The sequence below is a fragment of the Cyprinus carpio genome, chromosome A2, assembly GCF_018340385.1.
Source record: "Cyprinus carpio isolate SPL01 chromosome A2, ASM1834038v1, whole genome shotgun sequence".
Taxonomy (NCBI): Eukaryota; Metazoa; Chordata; class Actinopteri; order Cypriniformes; family Cyprinidae; genus Cyprinus; species Cyprinus carpio.
Genome location: NC_056573.1, coordinates 12,950,137 through 12,970,542, shown reverse-complemented (window position 1 = coordinate 12,970,542; position 20,406 = coordinate 12,950,137). Strand labels below are relative to the sequence as shown.

Here is a 20,406-nt window from a genome sequence, read left to right as displayed (position 1 = left end):
AGTGTTGAAGGATCCATGTCAGGGAGATGCTGTGTGTTTCTAGGCAAAAGCACTTTATTTGGCCTTTCCGAAAGTAGATGCATTTAGGAATCTTTAAGATTACTTACAACAGAACAGCAATGCATTTTATGGACGACCGTTTCGTGAACCTAGGAGAGGAGGTAATTCTGACTTTGCTACGATAATCTGGCACTTCTGGCAATCATACTCAGCTACTGTAAGTATGTTTTGTTATTAAAGTATTTGCTATTGACTGTTCAAATGCAGAGTTTTGTGAGTCGGTTGTGTGTGTGTGTGTGTGTGTGTGTGTGTGTGTGTGTGTGTGTGTGTGTGTGTGTGTGTGTGTGTGTGTGTGAAAGAGAGAGAGAGAGACAGGGTCACACAGTGGAGTCAGCTGACTTAACCATCCGTGGCTTGTGTACTGCAAACACATACGAGCTTCATTACTGTGTCTGTCACGTGACTCTGTTCCCCTTTCGGGCTTGAACTGATGGTAAAACTAAGGATATTATTAACTGTCTTTACATTTATTTTGAAAGATGAAGCTCGTGATTATGGAAAGGGGCATTACAATCCGATGAGTGCATGCGGTGCTCGGCCAATCACAATGCACTGGGTCAGTTGGCCAATCAGAACAGACTGCGCTTGTCAGAAGGAGGGACTTTGTAAAAAAAATACGCGTTTGAGAGAGGCGGGGCATAGAGGCCCTACAATAATGTACAGTATTTTAAAAATAATTTGTTTTTTGAACATTAAAGCATGTCAACATATTCTGTTACACCAAATACACAAACAAAAAGAACTTTAAAAAAGCATCATATGACCCCTTTAAAAAATTTAAAAAATAACACACACACACACACACACACACACACACAGTGATGTTCAGTATGGTCACACTGTGTATCTTTTATTCAAGAAACTTTTGAAAAGTTTAAAAAATAATTGGGGTGGGGGAGTGGGGTTGAGGTTGGCTGTTGGCACAGTGGTTAACCAGAAAAATTAAAAATGGCACGTCATGCCGAAAAGGTTGCCGACCCCTGCTTTACCCCATCTAAAACATGATTTTATAATTTATACGCATGTAGTTTTATCATGCTAATTAAGACAACAATGACCTTTTGTACTTTTAAAAATTCATATAGCGTACCACAATTTAAAATGAATACTGAATACAGAAAAAGTGATTAAAATGGTTAAAAACTAGCTTCTAAAATATACACTTATAAGTTTGGGTTCAGTTAGATTAATTTTTTTATTATTATTATTATTAATTATTTATTTTACAGAAAGTTTTATTTAGCAAGAACTCATAAAATTGACAGTAAAACATTTACATTACAAAAAAATTATATTTCAAATAAATGCATTTCCCTTTAACTTTTTATTAATTGACGAATCCTGAAAAAAGTATCACCTTTTCTACAATATTAAGCTTCAAGCTTTAGTCTTCAACATTGATAATAAGAAATGTTTATTGACACTGAACTGAAGTAATGGCTGCTAAAAAAAATTCGGCAATGAAGTACCATTTAAAATATATTCAGATACAGTAAAAAAACAGTAGTGATTTTTCACAATATTGCTGTTATTACTATATTTTTAATCCAACAAATACAGCCTTCGTGTGTATAAGAATCTTCTTTCAAGAACATTAAAACCTTATATTTAAAGGGATACTCCAGCCCAAAATGAAATTTTTTTCGTTAATCACTTACCCCCATGTCGTTCCAAACCCATAAAAGCTCAGTTCGTCTTCAGAATACAATTTAAGATATTTTGGATGAAAACCTGGATGCTTGAGACTGTCCCACAGACTGCCAAGTAAATAGGAGTGTCAAGGTCCATAAAAGGTATGAAAGTCGTCATCAGAATACTCCATCTGCCATCAGACGTGCAATCTGGCTTACATGAAGTGACAAGAACACATTTTGTAAGCGAAGAAAACAAAAATAACGACTTTATTCAATAATTTCTTTGTCAACAGTCTCCTCTGTGTCTCTCCAAATCACCGTATGCTGCGTATGCTCTTCTGGATCATCACAAGGATGCACTGTTTTCTTTCAAATCAAAGCTAAGTACAGAAACAGTGCATCCTTGTGGCGTGGATGACACAGAAGAGCATACACAACATACGGTGATTTGGAGAGACACAGAGGAGACCGTTGACAAAGAAATTATTGAATAAAGTCGTTATTTTTGTTTTCTTCGCTTACAAAAAGTGTTCCCATCGCTTCATATAACACAGATTGCACGTCTGATGGCAAATGGAGTATTCTGATGACTATTTTCATACCTTTTATGGACCTTGACACTGTTATTTATTTGGCAGTCTATGGACAGTCACAAGCCTCCCGTTTTTCATCAAAAATATCTTAAATTGTTTTCCGAAGATGAACGGAGCTTTTACGGGTTTGGAACGACATGGGGGTAAGTGATTAATGACAAAATTTTCATTTTGGGGTGGAGTATCCATTTAACCTAAAATATTGATGTTCATAAATCTAAAAAATGCTCAAGGACAAGTTTTAAATCTCAATCTAAAAATGATCATTGGCAAGTTATTTTTTCTGCCCAATTCACTTTAACTCTTGTTGTGGACCTGCTGTTTTCAATGAGGAATGATAACCTGATGAGACACTCAAGTGCATTTGGAGTTCCTTTGGTAATTGGAGCAATGTCCTGTGTGTTTAAAAGGAGGACTGTTGGATCCATAAAATCTTTTCCAAGATGAAAGTTCCTGCCCTGTAAAGTTGAGTCATTTCATTCACTTATTTAATGACCTCCTCAAACATGACAGGATACCTTACCCAAACGTTTTTAACCAGGTCTTTCACTACAGTGTGCAGGCCGAAAATAACACACTGTCAACCAAGAGGAGGATCGCTGTGATGGGTAAATTGGGATTTTTAAACACTGCATGAAAGATTCCTCTCATTCCAGCCTAAGGGTGAGTACGGGCAGCTGGCTGTGATTAGTGCATATAGAGAGGCTCGCTGTGAAAATATGAAGAGTGGAGCTGTTTTCTGAGTTTTGTGCTGACAGCCGCTCTGTTGGGACAGCTCTCTGCTGCACACACATGGCAGCGCTGCAGGGCTCCCACACACACACATCTCATCTGCTTCACTTATACTGTGAAGTCCAGTGACAGGACACAGCACTACCAGGCACATGATGGATTTTGTGTTCTTTTAACCAGTTAAAAAAAAATTGTTGCTAATATAATTTATAATATATAATATGGTTTTGTTAAATTTCTTTCCTTTTCTCTGAGATGTTTAATAAAGACTCTTTTAATGTTTTATGCATTTTACTTATATCTCTCATTCACTCAACAGGGTATCTACACAACATTCACATTAGAGAGGATGATGAAATTTAGTGGGAGAATTGTCCCCAATTCCAAGGCAACTATTTTTCTCTGAATATGACTGGTTAGTTTTCAGTGGGGTGTAAGCAGATGTGAGTAATATTGACAAAAGCAGCTCTTGCTGATGATTAATAACACTGAAGATCTTCCCTCAGGGAAAGCCCTCAGGCCTCTTTGAAAGGGACTACATCATTTAAATGAACACTGTGCTCCACATAAAGTGCATCATGATGGTTCATTGCTGGCCAGCTCAGAGGCCCTCTGAGTTACAGCCCATGGGCTCTCGAGAGGAACAGGTTACCAATAGTAACATTCTTTCATCGTTTACTGATCTCTACATAGTTAGAGTAGTACATTAGTCATGACCACAACTTTTAGGTACTCTTTGTATGTGAACTGTTTGTTTTTATGTTGTGTGAGGCAATCTTTTCTGAGGTTTTTATGTAATTGTTTAAGCAGTTATTGAATCTTGGCTCAATTTAGCATAAATAAAAAATAAAATAAAATAATAAAATAGAATAGAAATTAAAATTAAATAAATAGAAAAAATCTATCTAATATATATATATATATATATATATATATATATATATATATATATATATATATATATATATATATATATATGGACACACACACACACACATATAATGTATATGTGTAACCTTGAATACGTTACCCTATAACATGTAACACACAAATATATATATATATATATATATATATATAAATATATATATATATATATATAAAATATATATATATATATATATAAATATATATATATATATATATATAAATATATATATATATATATATAATATATATATATATATATATATACACACACACACACACACACACACACACTGTATGAATAAATAAATAAATACATATAAATCATCATACACAACAACAAACAGAAAAAAACAAATCACATGTAACCTTGAATAAATAAATAAATACATATAAATCGTCAGTCCCCTGAATTCCCAGACAATGGCTCATGTTATAGAACATCAAAGGGCATTAAACAAATCATTTCAAGAGAAGTTTAGTGTGCACGATTATAGACATGAATGCATGAATTTAAAAGCAACTGCTGGGTTATTTCAGACTTTCTCCACTGGTTTGTGGAATCAGCCTGGTCAGTGGTACCAGTGAGGTCCAGTCTGTCTCTGACAAACACAGCTCCTTCCCAAACCCACATCAAAAACTCAACCAGATGTTTCATGAAGTACCAATAAATCACCATGGTAAGAAAGCTATTCTGTATTACCTTCATTAATGTTAAAAAAATGGTGAAAGGCATTCTTCACTCTGCTGCTTTATACTCCCAGTATTTCCGCAAACTGACAACTTGTTGGCACTAATGCTGGAATATGCATTAACTTTACAAAACGCAGCAGCGTTAGTCAGCAAAGCAAGTCTGGGACAAATACCTCCTTCAACTGATTTTACAGTCTTTTTCAGGAAGGCCTTCATTTACGGGAACACAGAGCATTTCATGAAGAGGCTCATTGTTGCTGTTAAAGATTTATAGTTGGATTTGCTTGTTTCCCATTGTCTATGCAGTTAATTTATAATAAATAACAAGTGGTAATGATTTAAATCTGGCTCTGTTGAATGAATGTTCGACAACAGCTCGAAAACCACTAAATTAGATCATTTAACCAGATCCAACTGGGACTAAGCAGGAAAAAAGATGATTTGACCTATTTGTAAACAAAATGTGAACTTTTTAGGATGTTCCTTAAATCCTTCAATTAAATATTTAATTTTAAAAATATGTTTTATCTTCTTTTTTTTTGTATATATGGGGAATATAAACTAACATGAAGTATCAGATACCAATAAAATGCGTTTAGCTAATTCTGTACTTTCTGCGTCTGTGTCTAGTTTTTCAGGCCACTTTTAATCGAGTTGAGCAGATTTCCAGCAATGGAAGAGATGATCTTCATAATTTTGACCAAAATGGATTTCCTTTTACGTGTGTGAACTCCTCTGGTAAGTGTCTGTTCATGTCAGTCAGCTCTTCGCCTTGATCTCTGGTTCAATTCTGCAGACTTTCTCTTTATTGGCAGGCTGCAGCCTAAACCAGGACATACAGTCGGGAAGTGGGAATCGTCTCCCTCCTTGTCCTGTTCCAGCTGGGATCTATGAGCGCTGCTTCAGTCAGATCTGCTCTCTGTAGACTTGAGACACACCTTTGGTCCGCTGCACCTGAGAGCAGCAGCGCAGGAGCGACACGAAAGCATGGGTCTTTGAGGAAGTGCAGCTCTGAATGAAGACTCTTTAAAGAGAACTGTGTGAGGCAACATCCTCTGAGAGATTCCTCGAGCAGTGAGTCAAAGATCAGAGAAACTCTCAGATTGGGCACTGATGATGATGATGATGATGATGATCCAGCCTTATGATTTGATGTTAAATAGACACTGTAGTTTTCTCTTTGAGTGTGCACAGAGATTGTTGAGGAGAGATGCTGTTTACATTGAGTTGGTGACATTTCTTTATGTTTTGTTGTATGTTTAAGCATTATATTCTGTCTCATATATGTGATGTCAGTATCACATCATATGGTGTACCATTTTGCCTTCTTTCTCAAATAAATTGAGAAATACTTTTTAAAATCTATCTATCTATCTATCTATCTATCTATCTATCTATCTATCTATCTATCTATCTATCTATCTATCTATCTATCTATCTATCTATCTATCTATCTGTCTGTCTGTCTGTCTGTCTGTCTGTCTGTCTGTCTGTCTGTCTGTCTGTCTATCTATCCATCCGTCCAGGTTCTTCTTTTCTTTCAGGTGTTTGACCTTTAAATGCTGGTCTGCAGGCTAAGAGAAGAAACACTACTAGAATGCTAGCTGTGCCATCTTGTGGTTGTTAACTCGAATATAACGCCTGTCAAGTTTGTCCTTTTTTGTCTGCACTCAAACAGTAGGCTGCATGGTTTAGATTTACTTTAGGCTGAAAATCAGCTCTTTATTCTTACCTTGTTTTTTCAGCTCTTGGTAGGATTTTTAAGTTGCTATGAAAAAACAAAGATTAGGAAAAGCACTATAAAAGTAAAAACATGAATTTCAGCGCCGTGAACAAGTAGCTAAAAACGTTATCTCTCTTAAAGAGGTAAATAAAAAATTAAAAAAAAACTTTTATTTGCTATAAAGTGATAAATACTCGGACTAGTTATGTTTTGTCAAGGTACATAGCGTGCGTGTTGTTGCTATGGTTACCTCTTCATGGGAACGCGGCGTCTCGCGAGCGTCTTTAACACAATGGTTTGCGGACTTTAATCTAACTTTTGGGATAACTGGATATGTGTTAGAAAATGCTGTTGAGATGAACATCCTATGCAGTCATGTGTAAAATGAACATACCGTTTTAAGAGACCCCTCTCCTTAACATTCAAGCCAATAATGAGAGGAACAGACCTCACAGCATGAAGTAAATGACGGAGGTCTGGAGATGGTCTGCAGTGAGGGGGTACTGGACGTCTGCCTTGCCAGGTAGCCTGTTTCTTTCCCTCGCTTTATTCACTCACACACTTTCCCTCCGCATCACACACACACAGGAAGCAGAATTTCCACATTCCAGCCTGTGTTGTGTTGATCAGGACACACCCAGCGCGCGCGCACACACACTGTACAGTAGAGAGCGATGGGACTGCTGCTCTAAGCGCTTTGTGTTGAGGTGATCTGAATGAATGACAGTTCCACCAACACATCACAATAATGACACGTGAAGGTAAGCGTCACTTTTTTCACTCTTGCTCTGGTACGACTGCACCCATGCATTGTCCCCGTGTGAATTTAAGTGAACTTAAAATTGCTTCGGTAAAATACTTTGTACGTGGAGAGAGTTGCTTTAGTCAATAATTTATGAAAAATAAATATTTTACGTTGACCGTTTCTGCTTTGCATTCATAATTGGATTGTGTTTTGTATTGATTTGTTGTTTTATGTTATTATATGTTGTTGAGCAGACGCATTGTGAAGCTGAGCTTGAGTAAAATAAAAGATCCGCTATCTGAGAGGAAACTGCTGGAACTGGGTGTAACAGTGCACATTGTTCTGCCATGAGATCATGTAGGACTGGTTTGAACATCGCTTAATCCATTAGTTCATACATTAGGAAAACTTTTACTTAGTAGGCCTATGCATATCATATAGTATAAAAACACCCTCCACTTTAACCTCACAGAATTGATCTTCCTTGCACAATATATGGACAAATCAATCAGTCAAAATGACTGTTATGGATTTAAAGAAAGAGTCTCTTATTCCACGAAGCTTAGGCTATCTTATTTTTACAGGCCCAAATGTTTAGTAATTTCTCAATCTAAGTGAGCTCATATTTTCAGGACTAGTCCAGTTAAATTTACTAATAAATTAATGAATCCCTCAACTTCTCTCTTGTTGTCACTGTCTATTCGAATAGAAGGAAAAAGACAAAGACCGGAACTGTTTTATTAATATTAAGTTAAAATATATATATACAGTCATAGCCAAAAGGATCTAGTTGTTTGTTTGGGTCAGGTTTTTCCTACATTGTGGGAACCAGCACACCACAGAAAGGTTTCTGTGATGCTCCGGTTTATGCTTACGGGATAGAAAATATCATTAGCTCAGTATCAAACAATAGAAGATGATGGAAATTTTCCATCGTGATTGAAAACAAACCTGTGTGCATGTAAGAGAGAGATCAGCAGTTACCTACTGAGATCAAAATGTAGGTGATTGTTTTATTAGGGCTTACTTGCTGAAATTAAGCCAGTATTGTTTCTCCAGTCAAAGAATTGAGAGCACATTATCAAGGACGTAATGTGGATTTGGACATCTTGGATTAAATCTGCACATTTCTCAATGGTTATACTCCATTACCTATCATTACTTCATTATAGAATTTACTTAATAGTTGTTTTCCTGTATTAATCTAGATTTACGATGTTCGTCACTGGTGCAGATAAACAATTTCAGTGACACTGAAAATCTTTTGGCCGGTGTTGGGTAAACAAATTGCTGTTGATGATATCTGAACTAAAATGAGTGTTTCAGCAGTATTGAATGCAATGCTGTCAGGGGGTTTGCACATTCCACTCCCATTGTTTACATCAGGGAAGTCTGATGCCAGGCCTATACTTGCAGGGGAACGAAAACATGTATAGTCCTTTGCACAACAGGGGAAAAGATATTGGAGCATTTTGCAATTTGCAATTTTTTTCAATTTGCTTTTTTTGTGAAACAAATCATAAAAAAGTGTTTACTAATAAAACAAAGAAGTAGTCTAAAACCTAAAAGTATTATTTTTACTGATAAAAGTAGAACATAAGCTATTTTTAAGGATATATTGTTATACATACAGGCAGTGTTCACTGCCACTTATCTGTGCATACATTTATGTTTTCATAGCTTCAGAAATTATATTACACACTTCCGTTTAATTTACATGAACAAGAAAGCACTTATTGCTACACAGCCATCAAAGGATGTGTGTGATATATTTGTTCAGTTCCCAATCAACCGTGAGCTGCGTGGTTGCCAGATAAGATGTTTCTCTGTGAAGTGTGGACTCCTGATCCCAAACTCACCTCATCGCCATGCCAACTCCCACACAAATGACAACAGTGCCGAAGCCCCAGCCATGTTGCTATGCACAAGGGATCTTTACCTCTCTGCATGCTCAACCTGAGTGAGCAGATCCCTGGAGGTCGAGCTAGAACATAACAGAAAGAGAGAGTACATAATAAGTGTGCATGGGATATTTCACTATTAAGATGTAGAATCAGATAACATGAAATCTGTAAGTCATTTGTTGGTTGACTGTGTAAACCTCTGTAGCACTTTAAAAACTGTTTGCTTTAGTGGTCGGATTTGTCTGCATTTTCTTTGATATGCATTGAAACGTCCAATGTTATTGACAGTATCAATATTATTGACAATATAACAAACCTTTGGAGTCCTCCACCCTAAACCTTACCACTTCTCAACTTTTCAATCTTTTAGTAAAATATATAAATATTGTATTATATATGTATTGTATATTATATGTGCAGACTTTAAAATGATTTCAGATTTTAGAAATTACATAATATTAAATGTCAAATGTTAGATCAGTACTCTATATTTTAATACAGCAATTCTTTTGTGGTTGAATTGCATTGATGTTTTATGGTAGCAGCAAAATAATTCACTGTTTCTTAGTGACAAACATCCTTTAGTACTTGCAATGATGCAGAAATTAAAGTCAGTAAACAACAAGATTTGGATCATTTTATATATTTATAAAAATATATAATTATATTACGATTATTTATAAAAAATAGCTGTCCTACTGCAAACAAAATAAAAAATAAATAAATAATGGTTAAAATGAAAATAAAGCAATTTTAAAGCTTGGTTAAAATTATAGAATTCTTTGAAAATAATTGAATGGCACCGGGATTTCACATAGAACAGAATAAAACTATTATAATGTCAAATTATTTAAATGGATTAAGTAAATGTGATGGCACACATAATAATACAATAAAATCATCCTATTAGTTAAAGGGATACTCTACCCCAAAATGAAAATTTTGTCATGAATTACTTACCCCCACGTCGTTCCAAACCCGTAAAAGCTCAGTCCGTCTTCGGAACACAATTTAAGATATTTTGGATGAAAACCGGGAGGCCTGTGACTGTCCCATAGACTGCCAAATAAATAACAGAGTCAAGGTCCATAAAAGGTATGAAAGTCATCATCAGAATACTCCATCTGCCATAAGACATGCAATCTGGGTTATATGAAGCGACGGGAAAACCTTTTGTAAGCAAGGAAAACAAAAATAACGACTTTATTCAACAATTTCTTTGTTACGGTCTGCTCTGTGTCTCTCCAAATCACCGTATGTTGTGTATGCACTTTTGTGTCATCCGCATCACAAGGATGCACTGTTTCTGTATTTAGCTTTGATTTGAAAGAAAACAGTGCATCCTTGTGATGATACAGAAGAGCATACCCAGCATACTTATCCCTTTAAGTATTTTATGAGGAATTGTAAACATTTGTAGCCTTCATCTAAACCTATCTAAACCTATGTTTATGAATGTCAGTTAATGAATGTTTTTAAGATGCTGTCAGTTAATGAATGTTTCAGTTTTAGGAGTGCTTTGCCATGCTTCACTGTTTAGATATGATAAGTGTGAAGTTATTTCTAATCCTTGTTGTTGTTTTTTTTTTATTATAGGACTTGTCCTTTTATGCTGGCTGGTGATTCTTCAAATGGTGCATGTGACTGAAGGAAGCGCTAAGGAATGTGGGTGCCCAGCTGCCAGCATTTTGTCTCACTTTCCATCTGAGGTACCCAATGACACTTGCTGCTTGAACTACTCAGGATCCACATTCAACCAGGTGACCTGGGCTGCTTTTTTGTCACATAAACACTTGCAGGTTTTGGACCTGACTAACTGTAATATCAGTCACATTGATCACAGTGAGGTCGGTGATGCTGTCATTTTATTGAGAGAGCTGTATCTTAGCCAGAACAGACTGACATCACTCCCAGCTGACTTTCTAGCTAAAGCCTATAGTTTGGAAGTGCTGGATCTAGGAGTAAATCATCTGAAACATCTGCCCGCGCAATTTCTGCAGAGCTCGAACAAATTGCGAGAGCTGATCCTGGGATGGAACCAGCTGAGTGCTCTACCTCATTCAGTGCTTAAGCCTTCGCTAGAGCGTCTGGAGCTCATCAGAAACCCCTGGGCCTGCACATGCTCTCTTTGGGAGGGTCTTGAAGGTGGTCTGCATGACAACTCCAGCAGCCTTCATGACCTCGTAGGTAATCTGACCTGTGCCTCTCCTCAGAATCTTGCAGGACGGACGGTTTGGTCTTTGCAGACCAGTGACGTGTGCCATTTGGCCAACCTGACCGCTCTCTTCATCCTGCTTCCCCTGTTCCTCCTCCTCAGTTTGGTGCTCTGCTGGTGCTGTGGGAGGAAGAAGAAGAGGAAAGAGAGCTCATCGTTCAGCCCGACTCGCACAAGATCCAACAACTCCCATTGCAACGGACGGTGGCCACATGCCAAACTGCCCACTGGGGAGTCAGCAGTGTCTGTAGATGGTGGAAAGCAGGTCATACTGAAGAACCATCTGATGCTTCAGCCCTCATCTGACTTGATGGACAGCACTCGTGATATTTATGAAGAGGTGGAGATCAAACTGGGCTCTGTGGACTCTCTGGCCCCTCCGCCATCCACTTGCTCAACAGAAGGGACTGCGGGAAAGCAGGACCTGGACACGGTGAGTGTGAGCGAAGTGATGAAGGACTCAGCCGATCGGGAGAAGGCATACCTGACCCAGTCCACTGAATACTACAGCCTGGTTCCCGGGATTGAAATCGAGGACTCCGATCATGGAGAGTATGAAAGTGTGGACCTCTCGTGATTTGATTGACACACTCAGAGATGCTATCAAGTACACTGGAGTTTTGTCAAGTCTGAAGGTGCAGTCACATTTACCGTTTGCTTGGTGAAATTTCATGGGGGAATCCAATCATTCTAATAAGAATCCGCAAAGAAGTTTTGCGTGAGGGTGTAACAGACTGCTCATGTTCAAATTGACGACATAAATTCTCCTCACTGACCAACAGAAAGTGACATCTGTGTGAGCAGCACTATTGACAATGGACCACACAAAATTTAGCTGAAATTTCACTAATGTGACAGCACCTTCAGTCAGGACGTTTTCCCTTTGGTTGCAAATGCACAATGAACATTGGTGTTAAAGGAAGTCACTGCATCAGTCCAAAGCCATTATTTTTGCATACAACGGGAATGATTTATTGTACTGATAAAGTCTCAAATGGAGCTGTTTGCAGACTCAGTCTGTTGCCAAGATAAGCTATCATATAGCTGTCACCTGGATATTTTCATTATATTGAGATTTTTATATCTTCGTCCTCTACTGTAATTTAGATGGAAGTTTTATCATTGTAATATTACTTTGTGTTTCACCTTCAGTTACAGTGTTTAGTGTCAATGTAAAATGTATTTGGTGTCACACATAACTTATAACTAACATCGTGAAGAAGAAAAGTAACAGTAGAGAGCAAGAGAACATTAAACAGAACACAGTCCAGCCTCTGGTCTTTATCTTAAGTAATCAAATCTGCTAAAATTTGATGTATGATGGACTTAAAATTTCTCTCCTACATAGAATTTTGGAGGGTCACTGTTTATGTAACTATGTAAATGTTGAATACTCTGACTATTTAGTCAATAGTAGCTAGCCTCAGTTGGCCATAGCTGATGGAATCATTATTTTGGCCTTGTTAATAATTAATTTACTCTTAGCGAGTTAAAAACGTGTATAATCAAATAAACAGAAACCGCTATACTGGTAAAATGAAGTGGCTCTCAGATAAGATCAGGCTGACTCAGTAAGTAAAAAGCAGATTTTGATGGAAAGCCTAAATAAAGCAGGAGAGGTTGTACACCATACAGAACAAATAACACTCAACTTTTACCTATAAAATGACTTTTACTGTCTTTTGTTGATTGCAATAATGCTGATATTAAATAAAATATAAATATTAAATGAAAATTGTAAACTTTAAAAACTTGGCATTGAACTGAAATAAAATAGGTTTAAGATGAAGTACTAAAATTACTAAAACTAAAACTGAAATAAAAAAAAATAATTAAAACTAAACAGTAATATTATAAAACTAATAAAAATGACAGAAGTGCATAAAACATCAAATGAAATTAAAATGAAAACATTAAAACTATATTACATACAATTAATACAATAACAGTATATAAGTACTACAATAACACTGACAAAATGACAAATCTAGTCCAATTTCTAACCAGGCCAGCAACAAAAATGATGGTCAAACAACACTGAAGTGCACATCTTGGGTGCATATGAGTTACACTGGATGAATTTATTATGATAATTTGTGACATTATCAAACAAGCCTGAAAAGGAGAGATTATTTTTAATTCTTGGCTTCAAATAAATGCTTTTTTTCACGTAATTGTTGTTTTGCATGTTTCTGAGATTTTTAACTCTTTCATTGTTAATTAATTGGACTACAGGCTCTAATCATTGGTTGTTTAACTGAAATTGTGAAAACATTTCAGATGTGTTAATCATACTCAGTCATAAGGGACCAAGTATGAAATGAATATAGCCCTTCCAGAGTCTCATACTGGCCTTCACAAGATCTGCTTCTGTGTCCCCATAAGGACCCGGCCCATTCTGAAATCACTCAACAGTAACAGAAAGCCAGCTCTGATTTCCTCCTGTGTGGGAGTTTGTAATTATATCATTGGGTTACTCTGTCCCTCACAGACATCTCTGCCTGCCCTGCTGTGGGACACAGTGTTATATTGTGGGCTCTGTGGGCACTTTAGAGTTGTGAAATTTCTATTTTAATCCTTGCTTGGATTAAACAAAAGCTTGTTCTTTTATTTAGAGGCAATCTAATTATTTAAACCATCACTGCAATTATGAACATGCCTTTATTTAATTTATTAGTGCATATACACAATTGTCAAAGTTTTGCAAATTTTAGCAAATACATCAATTTAGGGATTACCATAAGGGTTTTGCTTAAACAAAAATGTAAAATTATGTTTCCTGAACTAAGATAGCCCTTCAACGGAGATTATTTTTTTATGATAAGAAAACATGTTCCTTTAAGAATAAAAAGTTCTCATATATTATTGCTTTTTACTGATTCATTTATTATTTAAAAATGTATTGTTTATGTTTGTTGATGTGTGTACAATAGATATCTAAAGATAATGTTATCATGATTCTTCTTACCTAATTGAATTCAGCTGGAAAACAGGATATGTAAACAATTTCTGTGTAACAAAATCTGTGTACATTTTAAACAGACAGACAGATAGACAGATAGATAGATTTCCTTTTTAGGCCTTTAAAATCTCATATGGACAACAAAAGCTGAAATAGGATATAACCCAGTTCAATATAACAGCAATCAGTGTAATCAAATGGTATCTCTTCCCTAAAAGGGATACTCCACCCCAAAATGAAAATGTTGTCATTCACACATATCACCGTATGCTGTGTATGCTCTTCTGTATCATCCACGCCACAAGGATGCACTGTTTTCTTTCAAATCAAAGCTAAATACATGTAGAAACAGCGCATCGTTATGGTGCAGCTGATACAGAAGGGCATACGGTGATTTGGAGAGACACCCAGTTGTACTCAATCGTTATTTTTGTTTTCTTCACTTACAAAAGGTTTTCCCGTCGCTTCATATAACCCAGATTACATGTCTGATGGCAGATGGAGTATTCTGACGACGACTTTCTTACCTTTTATGGACCTTAACACTGTTATTTATTTGGCAGTCTATGGGACAGTCATAGGCCTCCCGGTTTTCATCTAAAATATCTTAAATTGTGTTCCGAAGACGAACTGAGCTTTTACGGGTTTGGAACGACATGGGGGTGAGTGATTAATGACAAAATTTTCATTTTGGGGTGGAGTATCCCTTTAATTAGGCTGTTCGTTTGGATATAAAGCATTACTGCTTTTAAAATGACTTATTTTGGGTGCGTTTGTCAATGAGCAGTTCACACGAGACTGGTTTTATAATGGTGACATGAAAGAAGATTTATAACACAGCTATATTTACCAGTTATGGAAATATGTTTGCACTTGATATCATCTACTATTATAATTACTTACGGCTTAAGGTCTTTCAGGATATTCATGTTATATTGCATATGCTGTATCTATGAATTTCTAAATACATTTTATACTTGCTGTTATTTAATATTAATGTTAACATGCATCACACAAAATAACAAAAATAGTGGTTATTCTTTAGTGGCATCTATGGTTCCATGAAGAACCTTTAAGGATTTTTCGATCATTCAAATGTTCTTCACACTAAGAAAAGAAGTGGTTCTTTTAAGAACTGTTCACTAAGGGTTCTCTGGGGAACTTAAAATGGTTCTTCTATGGAATCACTACAAAAAGAAAAGAGAAAAGAAAATAAACATTTGGTCTTTTTAAAAAAAAAAAACTATTATAAACAAAGAACTTAAAAGACAGTTTGTAAAATGCACACTGTGATTAATACATAGTCATAAATTATACCTTGAAACTGACATTGACCATGAACATGTTCTTTTAAACTGGGTTCCCAAACCATAAATCACAGGATTGATTTATAGCTCCACATTAAAGAAAGAGATATAAAGGAGAAAACAAGAGGTTTGTTTTCTCTCTAAATGAAGACGAGCTTGAAGCACTAAGGTAAGAAAAAAAAATTCTTTATGACAAATGTGTCACGGAATTGTGAAAACTTCTTAATTAAGACCTTAACTTCTTTTTTTTTTTCTTTTTTTTTAGTATTCCACCATGACAGTATCCTACAAACTTAAGGTGGCCAATGCTAAGTTTGGAGGCTTCTCAAAGTTGCTCTTCCGATGGAAAGGAAGTATTTACAAGCTTCTATACAGAGAATTCCTGGTCTTCTGTTTACTGTACGGCTTCATCAGTATTCTATACAGGTATCATGACATTCCAAACATTCTAATAATTCACATTTTTTAACAGTTGCACATTCTTTTGGCTGGTGATTTTTATTCAGGGCAAATTACAAGCAAGCAATGGTACAAGTGCCAAGTCATAAAGAGATGCCACTTTTTATATTGCCAGCAGTATATGCTGCAAGGCCAAGTTTTAAGGTTAACTATAGGAAACTAATTTAATGCTAGTTATATTTAGTAGAAAGTAGAGACATTTCTTTTTAAGTAACGGTTTGAGGATAGAAATGGCCTTGGTTTTTTAGGTGCACACATGAAGTGCTGTTGTCCTTCAAAAACTCTTTTATTAAATTTATCTTACAGGTGTGTCCTCACTAACAAACAACAAGAGGTGTTTGAGCGACTCGCACGCCATTGCAACAAGTTTGCTAAACTCATCCCTATGTCATTTGTTCTTGGTGAGCATATAAGTTCTGACCATAGCAACATGACATTACTAACTCATTGGGTTCCTTGTTAAATTGGTCTGTGGTCTTTGTCAGGGTTCTATGTCACCCAGGCATTTCAGCGGTGGTGGGGTCAGTATACAAGCTTTCCCCTGCCAGATAACCTGATGATGGTCGTATCTGGGAATGTCCATGGCACAGATGAAAGAGGCCGTCTGCTGAGGAGAACTTTGATGAGGTATGCAAACCTGTCGTCTGTCCTCATCCTGCGCTCCATTAGTACACGAGTACGCAAGAGGTTCCCAAATCTGGAGGACATTGTGGAGGCAGGTAAGAACTTTGGATCTGAAAATATGTGCGAGGAATAGAAGTACTGTATTACTTTTCAAGGTGTTTTCCACATCTCTAATAAAGCAAAGAGCCTTTGCATTGTTTCCTGCAGAATTATTATTATTTATATAGCCTACTATATATAAACTCAGTAATGCTATTGACACAAAAGTAATTATAACTTACAGTTCAGTAAGTGAGTCAGACAATGATTCATTAACTGCACTGATGTATTTATTTTAGTGAAGGATTTGTCAGACTGATTCAAATGTTTTTGATTTACTAAAAAGAAACGGCTATTCATGAAGTGGACTAATTGAGTCACATTGTATGTTATTGATTCACTAAAAAGAACCAGTTAATAAGAATCATCTATTTGTGAATCAGACTACTCTGGTCACGTTGTATGTTGTTTGCAAGGAGAATTTAATAGAAAGACATTTCTTGCCATTAAATTCAATATAGACTAATGAAAGATATTATTTATTTTGTCATTAAGGTGAAGTGTGAAAGAAATACTGAGCCACTTATTCAAAACCAGTGAATTTGTCAGAATTATAACTGGAAAGCATTTATTTGACACTGCTTTTCTTTCTTTCTTTTCTTTTTGCAGGATTCATGACCGCAGACGAGCTCAAGAAACTAAACCATCCTTCTTTTACGCTGGGTGGTTAAAGGTACAAAATTGGTTTGATTTCTTTAAAATTAAGGGTAGGCTACACATGTTCTTAAAGGTAGGGGAACTTATTATCAACCCATTTGGAGAAGATGACGATGATTTTGAGACCAACCAACTCATAGATCGAAACATTCAGGTTAGTAAATCAGTACACCATTTCAAAGTATGCACACAATGGATAATAACCACAAGTGGCAATGTTTTTGATCTTATCCAGGTTTCCATGCTAGCTGTAGATGATATGCATCAAAACCTTCCTCTTTTTGAGAAAGACAAATGCTGGGAGGATAAGGGTCCTTCATATCCACACATGACATGAGGTACTATGATGAACTGCTACACCTATCCATAATTTATAAACATTTAAAATGTGTAAATATCAAGGGGCCAGATTAATATGTTTGGGGAAAACATAAAAAAAAAAAAAGCAATATGTTTCTTGTTTGTTTAACCCTCTGGTATTGTTCATTTGGGGGTCACACTTGTGTGTGTTGTTCGCGGTCAAAAGTCCGAACACCTGAAATGTAACTTTTTAAAATTTACAGTAAAATCAATGTAATATATTTTTGTTACATTTTTTCTTTTGTATTTTGAAATAATTTCAAGATACTAAATAATATTTATGCAATAATTATTATGTTTTTTCTAATATTTTTTTATATTACTTTTCAATTATGGCAGTATTTCATAGGGGTTGCACAGACTAATCGACTTCAGTGCACTGCCATGATGCTTTAAGCTTGACGTCGACTAGTCGCTGGTCCTATAGATGGCGCAACAGGATAAGAAATATTTGAAGGACTTCCACATTTAGACTCCGTTTCCAAACAGTTAAAATGACAAATAAATGTATACTCCGAAAGCTCCACAAGACATGTGTAATTATATTACTGGATGCTCGAAATTGAACGCTAGAATGCAAGTTTTATACAGCTTATTGTACAGGTAAGTTAATCGCCGTTCTAATCTAATGCGCTGCTGCACGGTAACGCACACACATAGGCTACAGACAGTAACCAGACAGCAACATAGTGTTGGCCCAGATCTGGCCCATGTGAAATCCATGCAGGGGGCCAACACTGCTTGCTGTCTGGGTAGCTCGTACGTCATGCGCAGATCGCGCGCGCACAGAATCGTTCCAAACGGAAATGTACTGTCAACACTTGTTCTGTGATTTCTCAATAAAATAGCTTAGAAACTGAAATGTTCAAGCATATATTTCTTAATAACTAAATCCCACAGCTTCACTACTACTAGAGAGACGCATGCCAGATAAAATTAATTCACACGCAATCGCTCTCACTAATGCATTCATATAAATGTAATCTTTACTGTGCTACTTTATCTATATCTGATTTAGAACGAGCAGAAATCTGTGAGAAATAAAATGACCCAAAGGCAAAAGAACTGATAAAAATGAGCTGTTATAGGAGCAATAGCCATGTGGTCAGCGCTGTGTCATATGCCATAGCTGTGCACAGCTCCAGACTTAGTTGTTCATTAATGACGTCATCAGCGACTAGTCGACTTCGACTTTCATCACATAAAAGTCGACTTTAAAAAATAAAGTCGTTCAACCCCTATATTCATGATGAAATAGAGACAATGCCTTTAAAACAATTTTTGAAGGCAGACTAGTGCCATCTGGTGGGAGTAAATTAAGAAAAAAAAAACACTAGATTCCTATAGAACTCTATATAAGAAGGTTTATAAATAGTCTATTCGCTGTTTTTAGATATAAATACTTATTTTTATTAAGTTGTGGATTTGGATATATATTTAGAACTTTTTGTAAAAGCTTTTTATTTATTTATTTTTGTTCGAAATGTTGGTTTGAAATGTCAGTTTTTGCATTAATTTTACTACTGTCAAACCTGAACACAGAGAAAGACATTTTGCTATACACATCAAGATTCAACAAAAATGTAACAAAAATGAACTGGAATGCTTTATCAGAGGTTAATAAATCTGATTTCAACCTCTTGAGTCTTCTGGCTCAAATTTGCCATATTGTTACAATATGTTATGTATAATAGAGTATGTTTGTGTCTTTTTTGTACTTTGATGTTTTAGAATAACCTCTTCTTTGGTGTCTGTGTTTTTACTGCATTGTGGCTGAATAGATTTAATTTCACGCATTTGCAAAAACATGCTTTGTGTTACAGTCACACTATCATATGTGTGTCTACTTTGCTCTTTTAAAGTGTCACCCCTTCATTGCATTTTTTTGTAGTTTGTACACACACACATACAAAATTATCTGTATTTTCATATTAGTGCGTATTTCCTATTCATTTCCAACAGACTATTTTTACGGGGGTTTTTTTCCCCACTGAGCAAATGGCATAAAAGTAATTTCGTACCATTCTGATGAAGTAGCGAACTTGAAATGCAGGAAACATATTTGAAACATATATGTTGTGAATTTATGTATAAATCCTTGAAAATGTGATTGAATCTCTTAAGCATTTCTTACATTATTGACGTTAATATTCTGTATTTATTAGGATTCTTGAGGATGATAACGAAGAACCTTTAACAGCCCCCAAGTCACAAATGCTTACCATCAATGTGTGGTAAAAAAGCAGAAGAGCAAGAGCTTGCAACATTTATGTCTTTGCTGCAGCTCTAAATGTAAAGGCGAAAGCTCTTGAACAGCCTTCCAAAACCATCATCCCATCCCCACTGCAGCAACAAAACCTGACCACTCAACATGTCTGCCATGAGAAACTCTCGGGGTCACCTGAAACTACAGGACAGACAAACCAAGACCCATAGATAAATATGTAACTTCCCAGTCAGATTTTACTTGGCATGTATTTGTTGGAACAGTCAAGGATAAGAGGATACTTGCTATGTACATATTACCCTTCAAAGGTTTGGGGTCTGAATTATTTTTTAAAAGAAATTGTTTTATTCATTAAAGCTGCATTAAATTGTTCTAAAGTGACAGTTTAGAAATTATTATGATTTTTAATTTGGATCTTTTAAGTTTAAAGAATCTAAAAAAAAAAAAAAATTTATGTTTCTTGAGCAATAAAACTGCACTTTATA

General features: G+C 35.9%; 3 protein-coding genes across 4 annotated transcripts in view; all 3 read left to right on the top strand.

The window, feature by feature from the left end:
* LOC109106133 (zinc finger protein GLIS1-like) overlaps window positions 1-6,000 on the top strand; it is a 29,650-nt gene extending 23,650 nt beyond the window's left edge. The window contains exons 8-10 of the mRNA XM_042773856.1: window positions 4,487-4,626; window positions 5,270-5,377; window positions 5,455-6,000. Of these exons, the coding sequence (XP_042629790.1) occupies window positions 4,487-4,626; window positions 5,270-5,377; window positions 5,455-5,564 (358 nt within the window). The 3' untranslated portion in view covers window positions 5,565-6,000. The remainder of the gene's footprint in view (window positions 1-4,486; window positions 4,627-5,269; window positions 5,378-5,454) is intronic.
* Window positions 6,001-6,336: 336 nt separating this feature from the next.
* On the top strand, window positions 6,337-14,088 carry LOC109101187 (leucine-rich repeat-containing protein 52-like). The gene is made up of 2 exons (XM_042773846.1): window positions 6,337-7,123; window positions 10,608-14,088. The coding sequence occupies exons 1-2, from the start codon at window positions 7,111-7,113 to the stop codon at window positions 11,801-11,803; spliced, it is 1,209 nt and encodes a 402-aa protein (XP_042629780.1). The 5' UTR covers window positions 6,337-7,110; the 3' UTR covers window positions 11,804-14,088.
* Window positions 14,089-15,356: 1,268 nt separating this feature from the next.
* LOC109107296 (bestrophin-4-like) lies at window positions 15,357-20,292 on the top strand. Of its 2 annotated transcripts, XM_042773836.1 has the most exons (7): window positions 15,357-15,664; window positions 15,761-15,921; window positions 16,261-16,355; window positions 16,440-16,673; window positions 17,287-17,488; window positions 17,570-17,672; window positions 19,860-20,292. In XM_042773836.1, the coding sequence occupies exons 2-5, from the start codon at window positions 15,770-15,772 to the stop codon at window positions 17,346-17,348; spliced, it is 543 nt and encodes a 180-aa protein (XP_042629770.1). In that variant the 5' UTR covers window positions 15,357-15,664; window positions 15,761-15,769; the 3' UTR covers window positions 17,349-17,488; window positions 17,570-17,672; window positions 19,860-20,292. The 2 variants fall into 2 exon arrangements, with proteins under 2 accessions (XP_042629770.1, XP_042629763.1); XM_042773829.1 differs by having other exon boundaries at window positions 15,358-15,664; window positions 17,287-17,672.
* The last annotated feature ends 114 nt before the right edge of the window (window positions 20,293-20,406 follow it).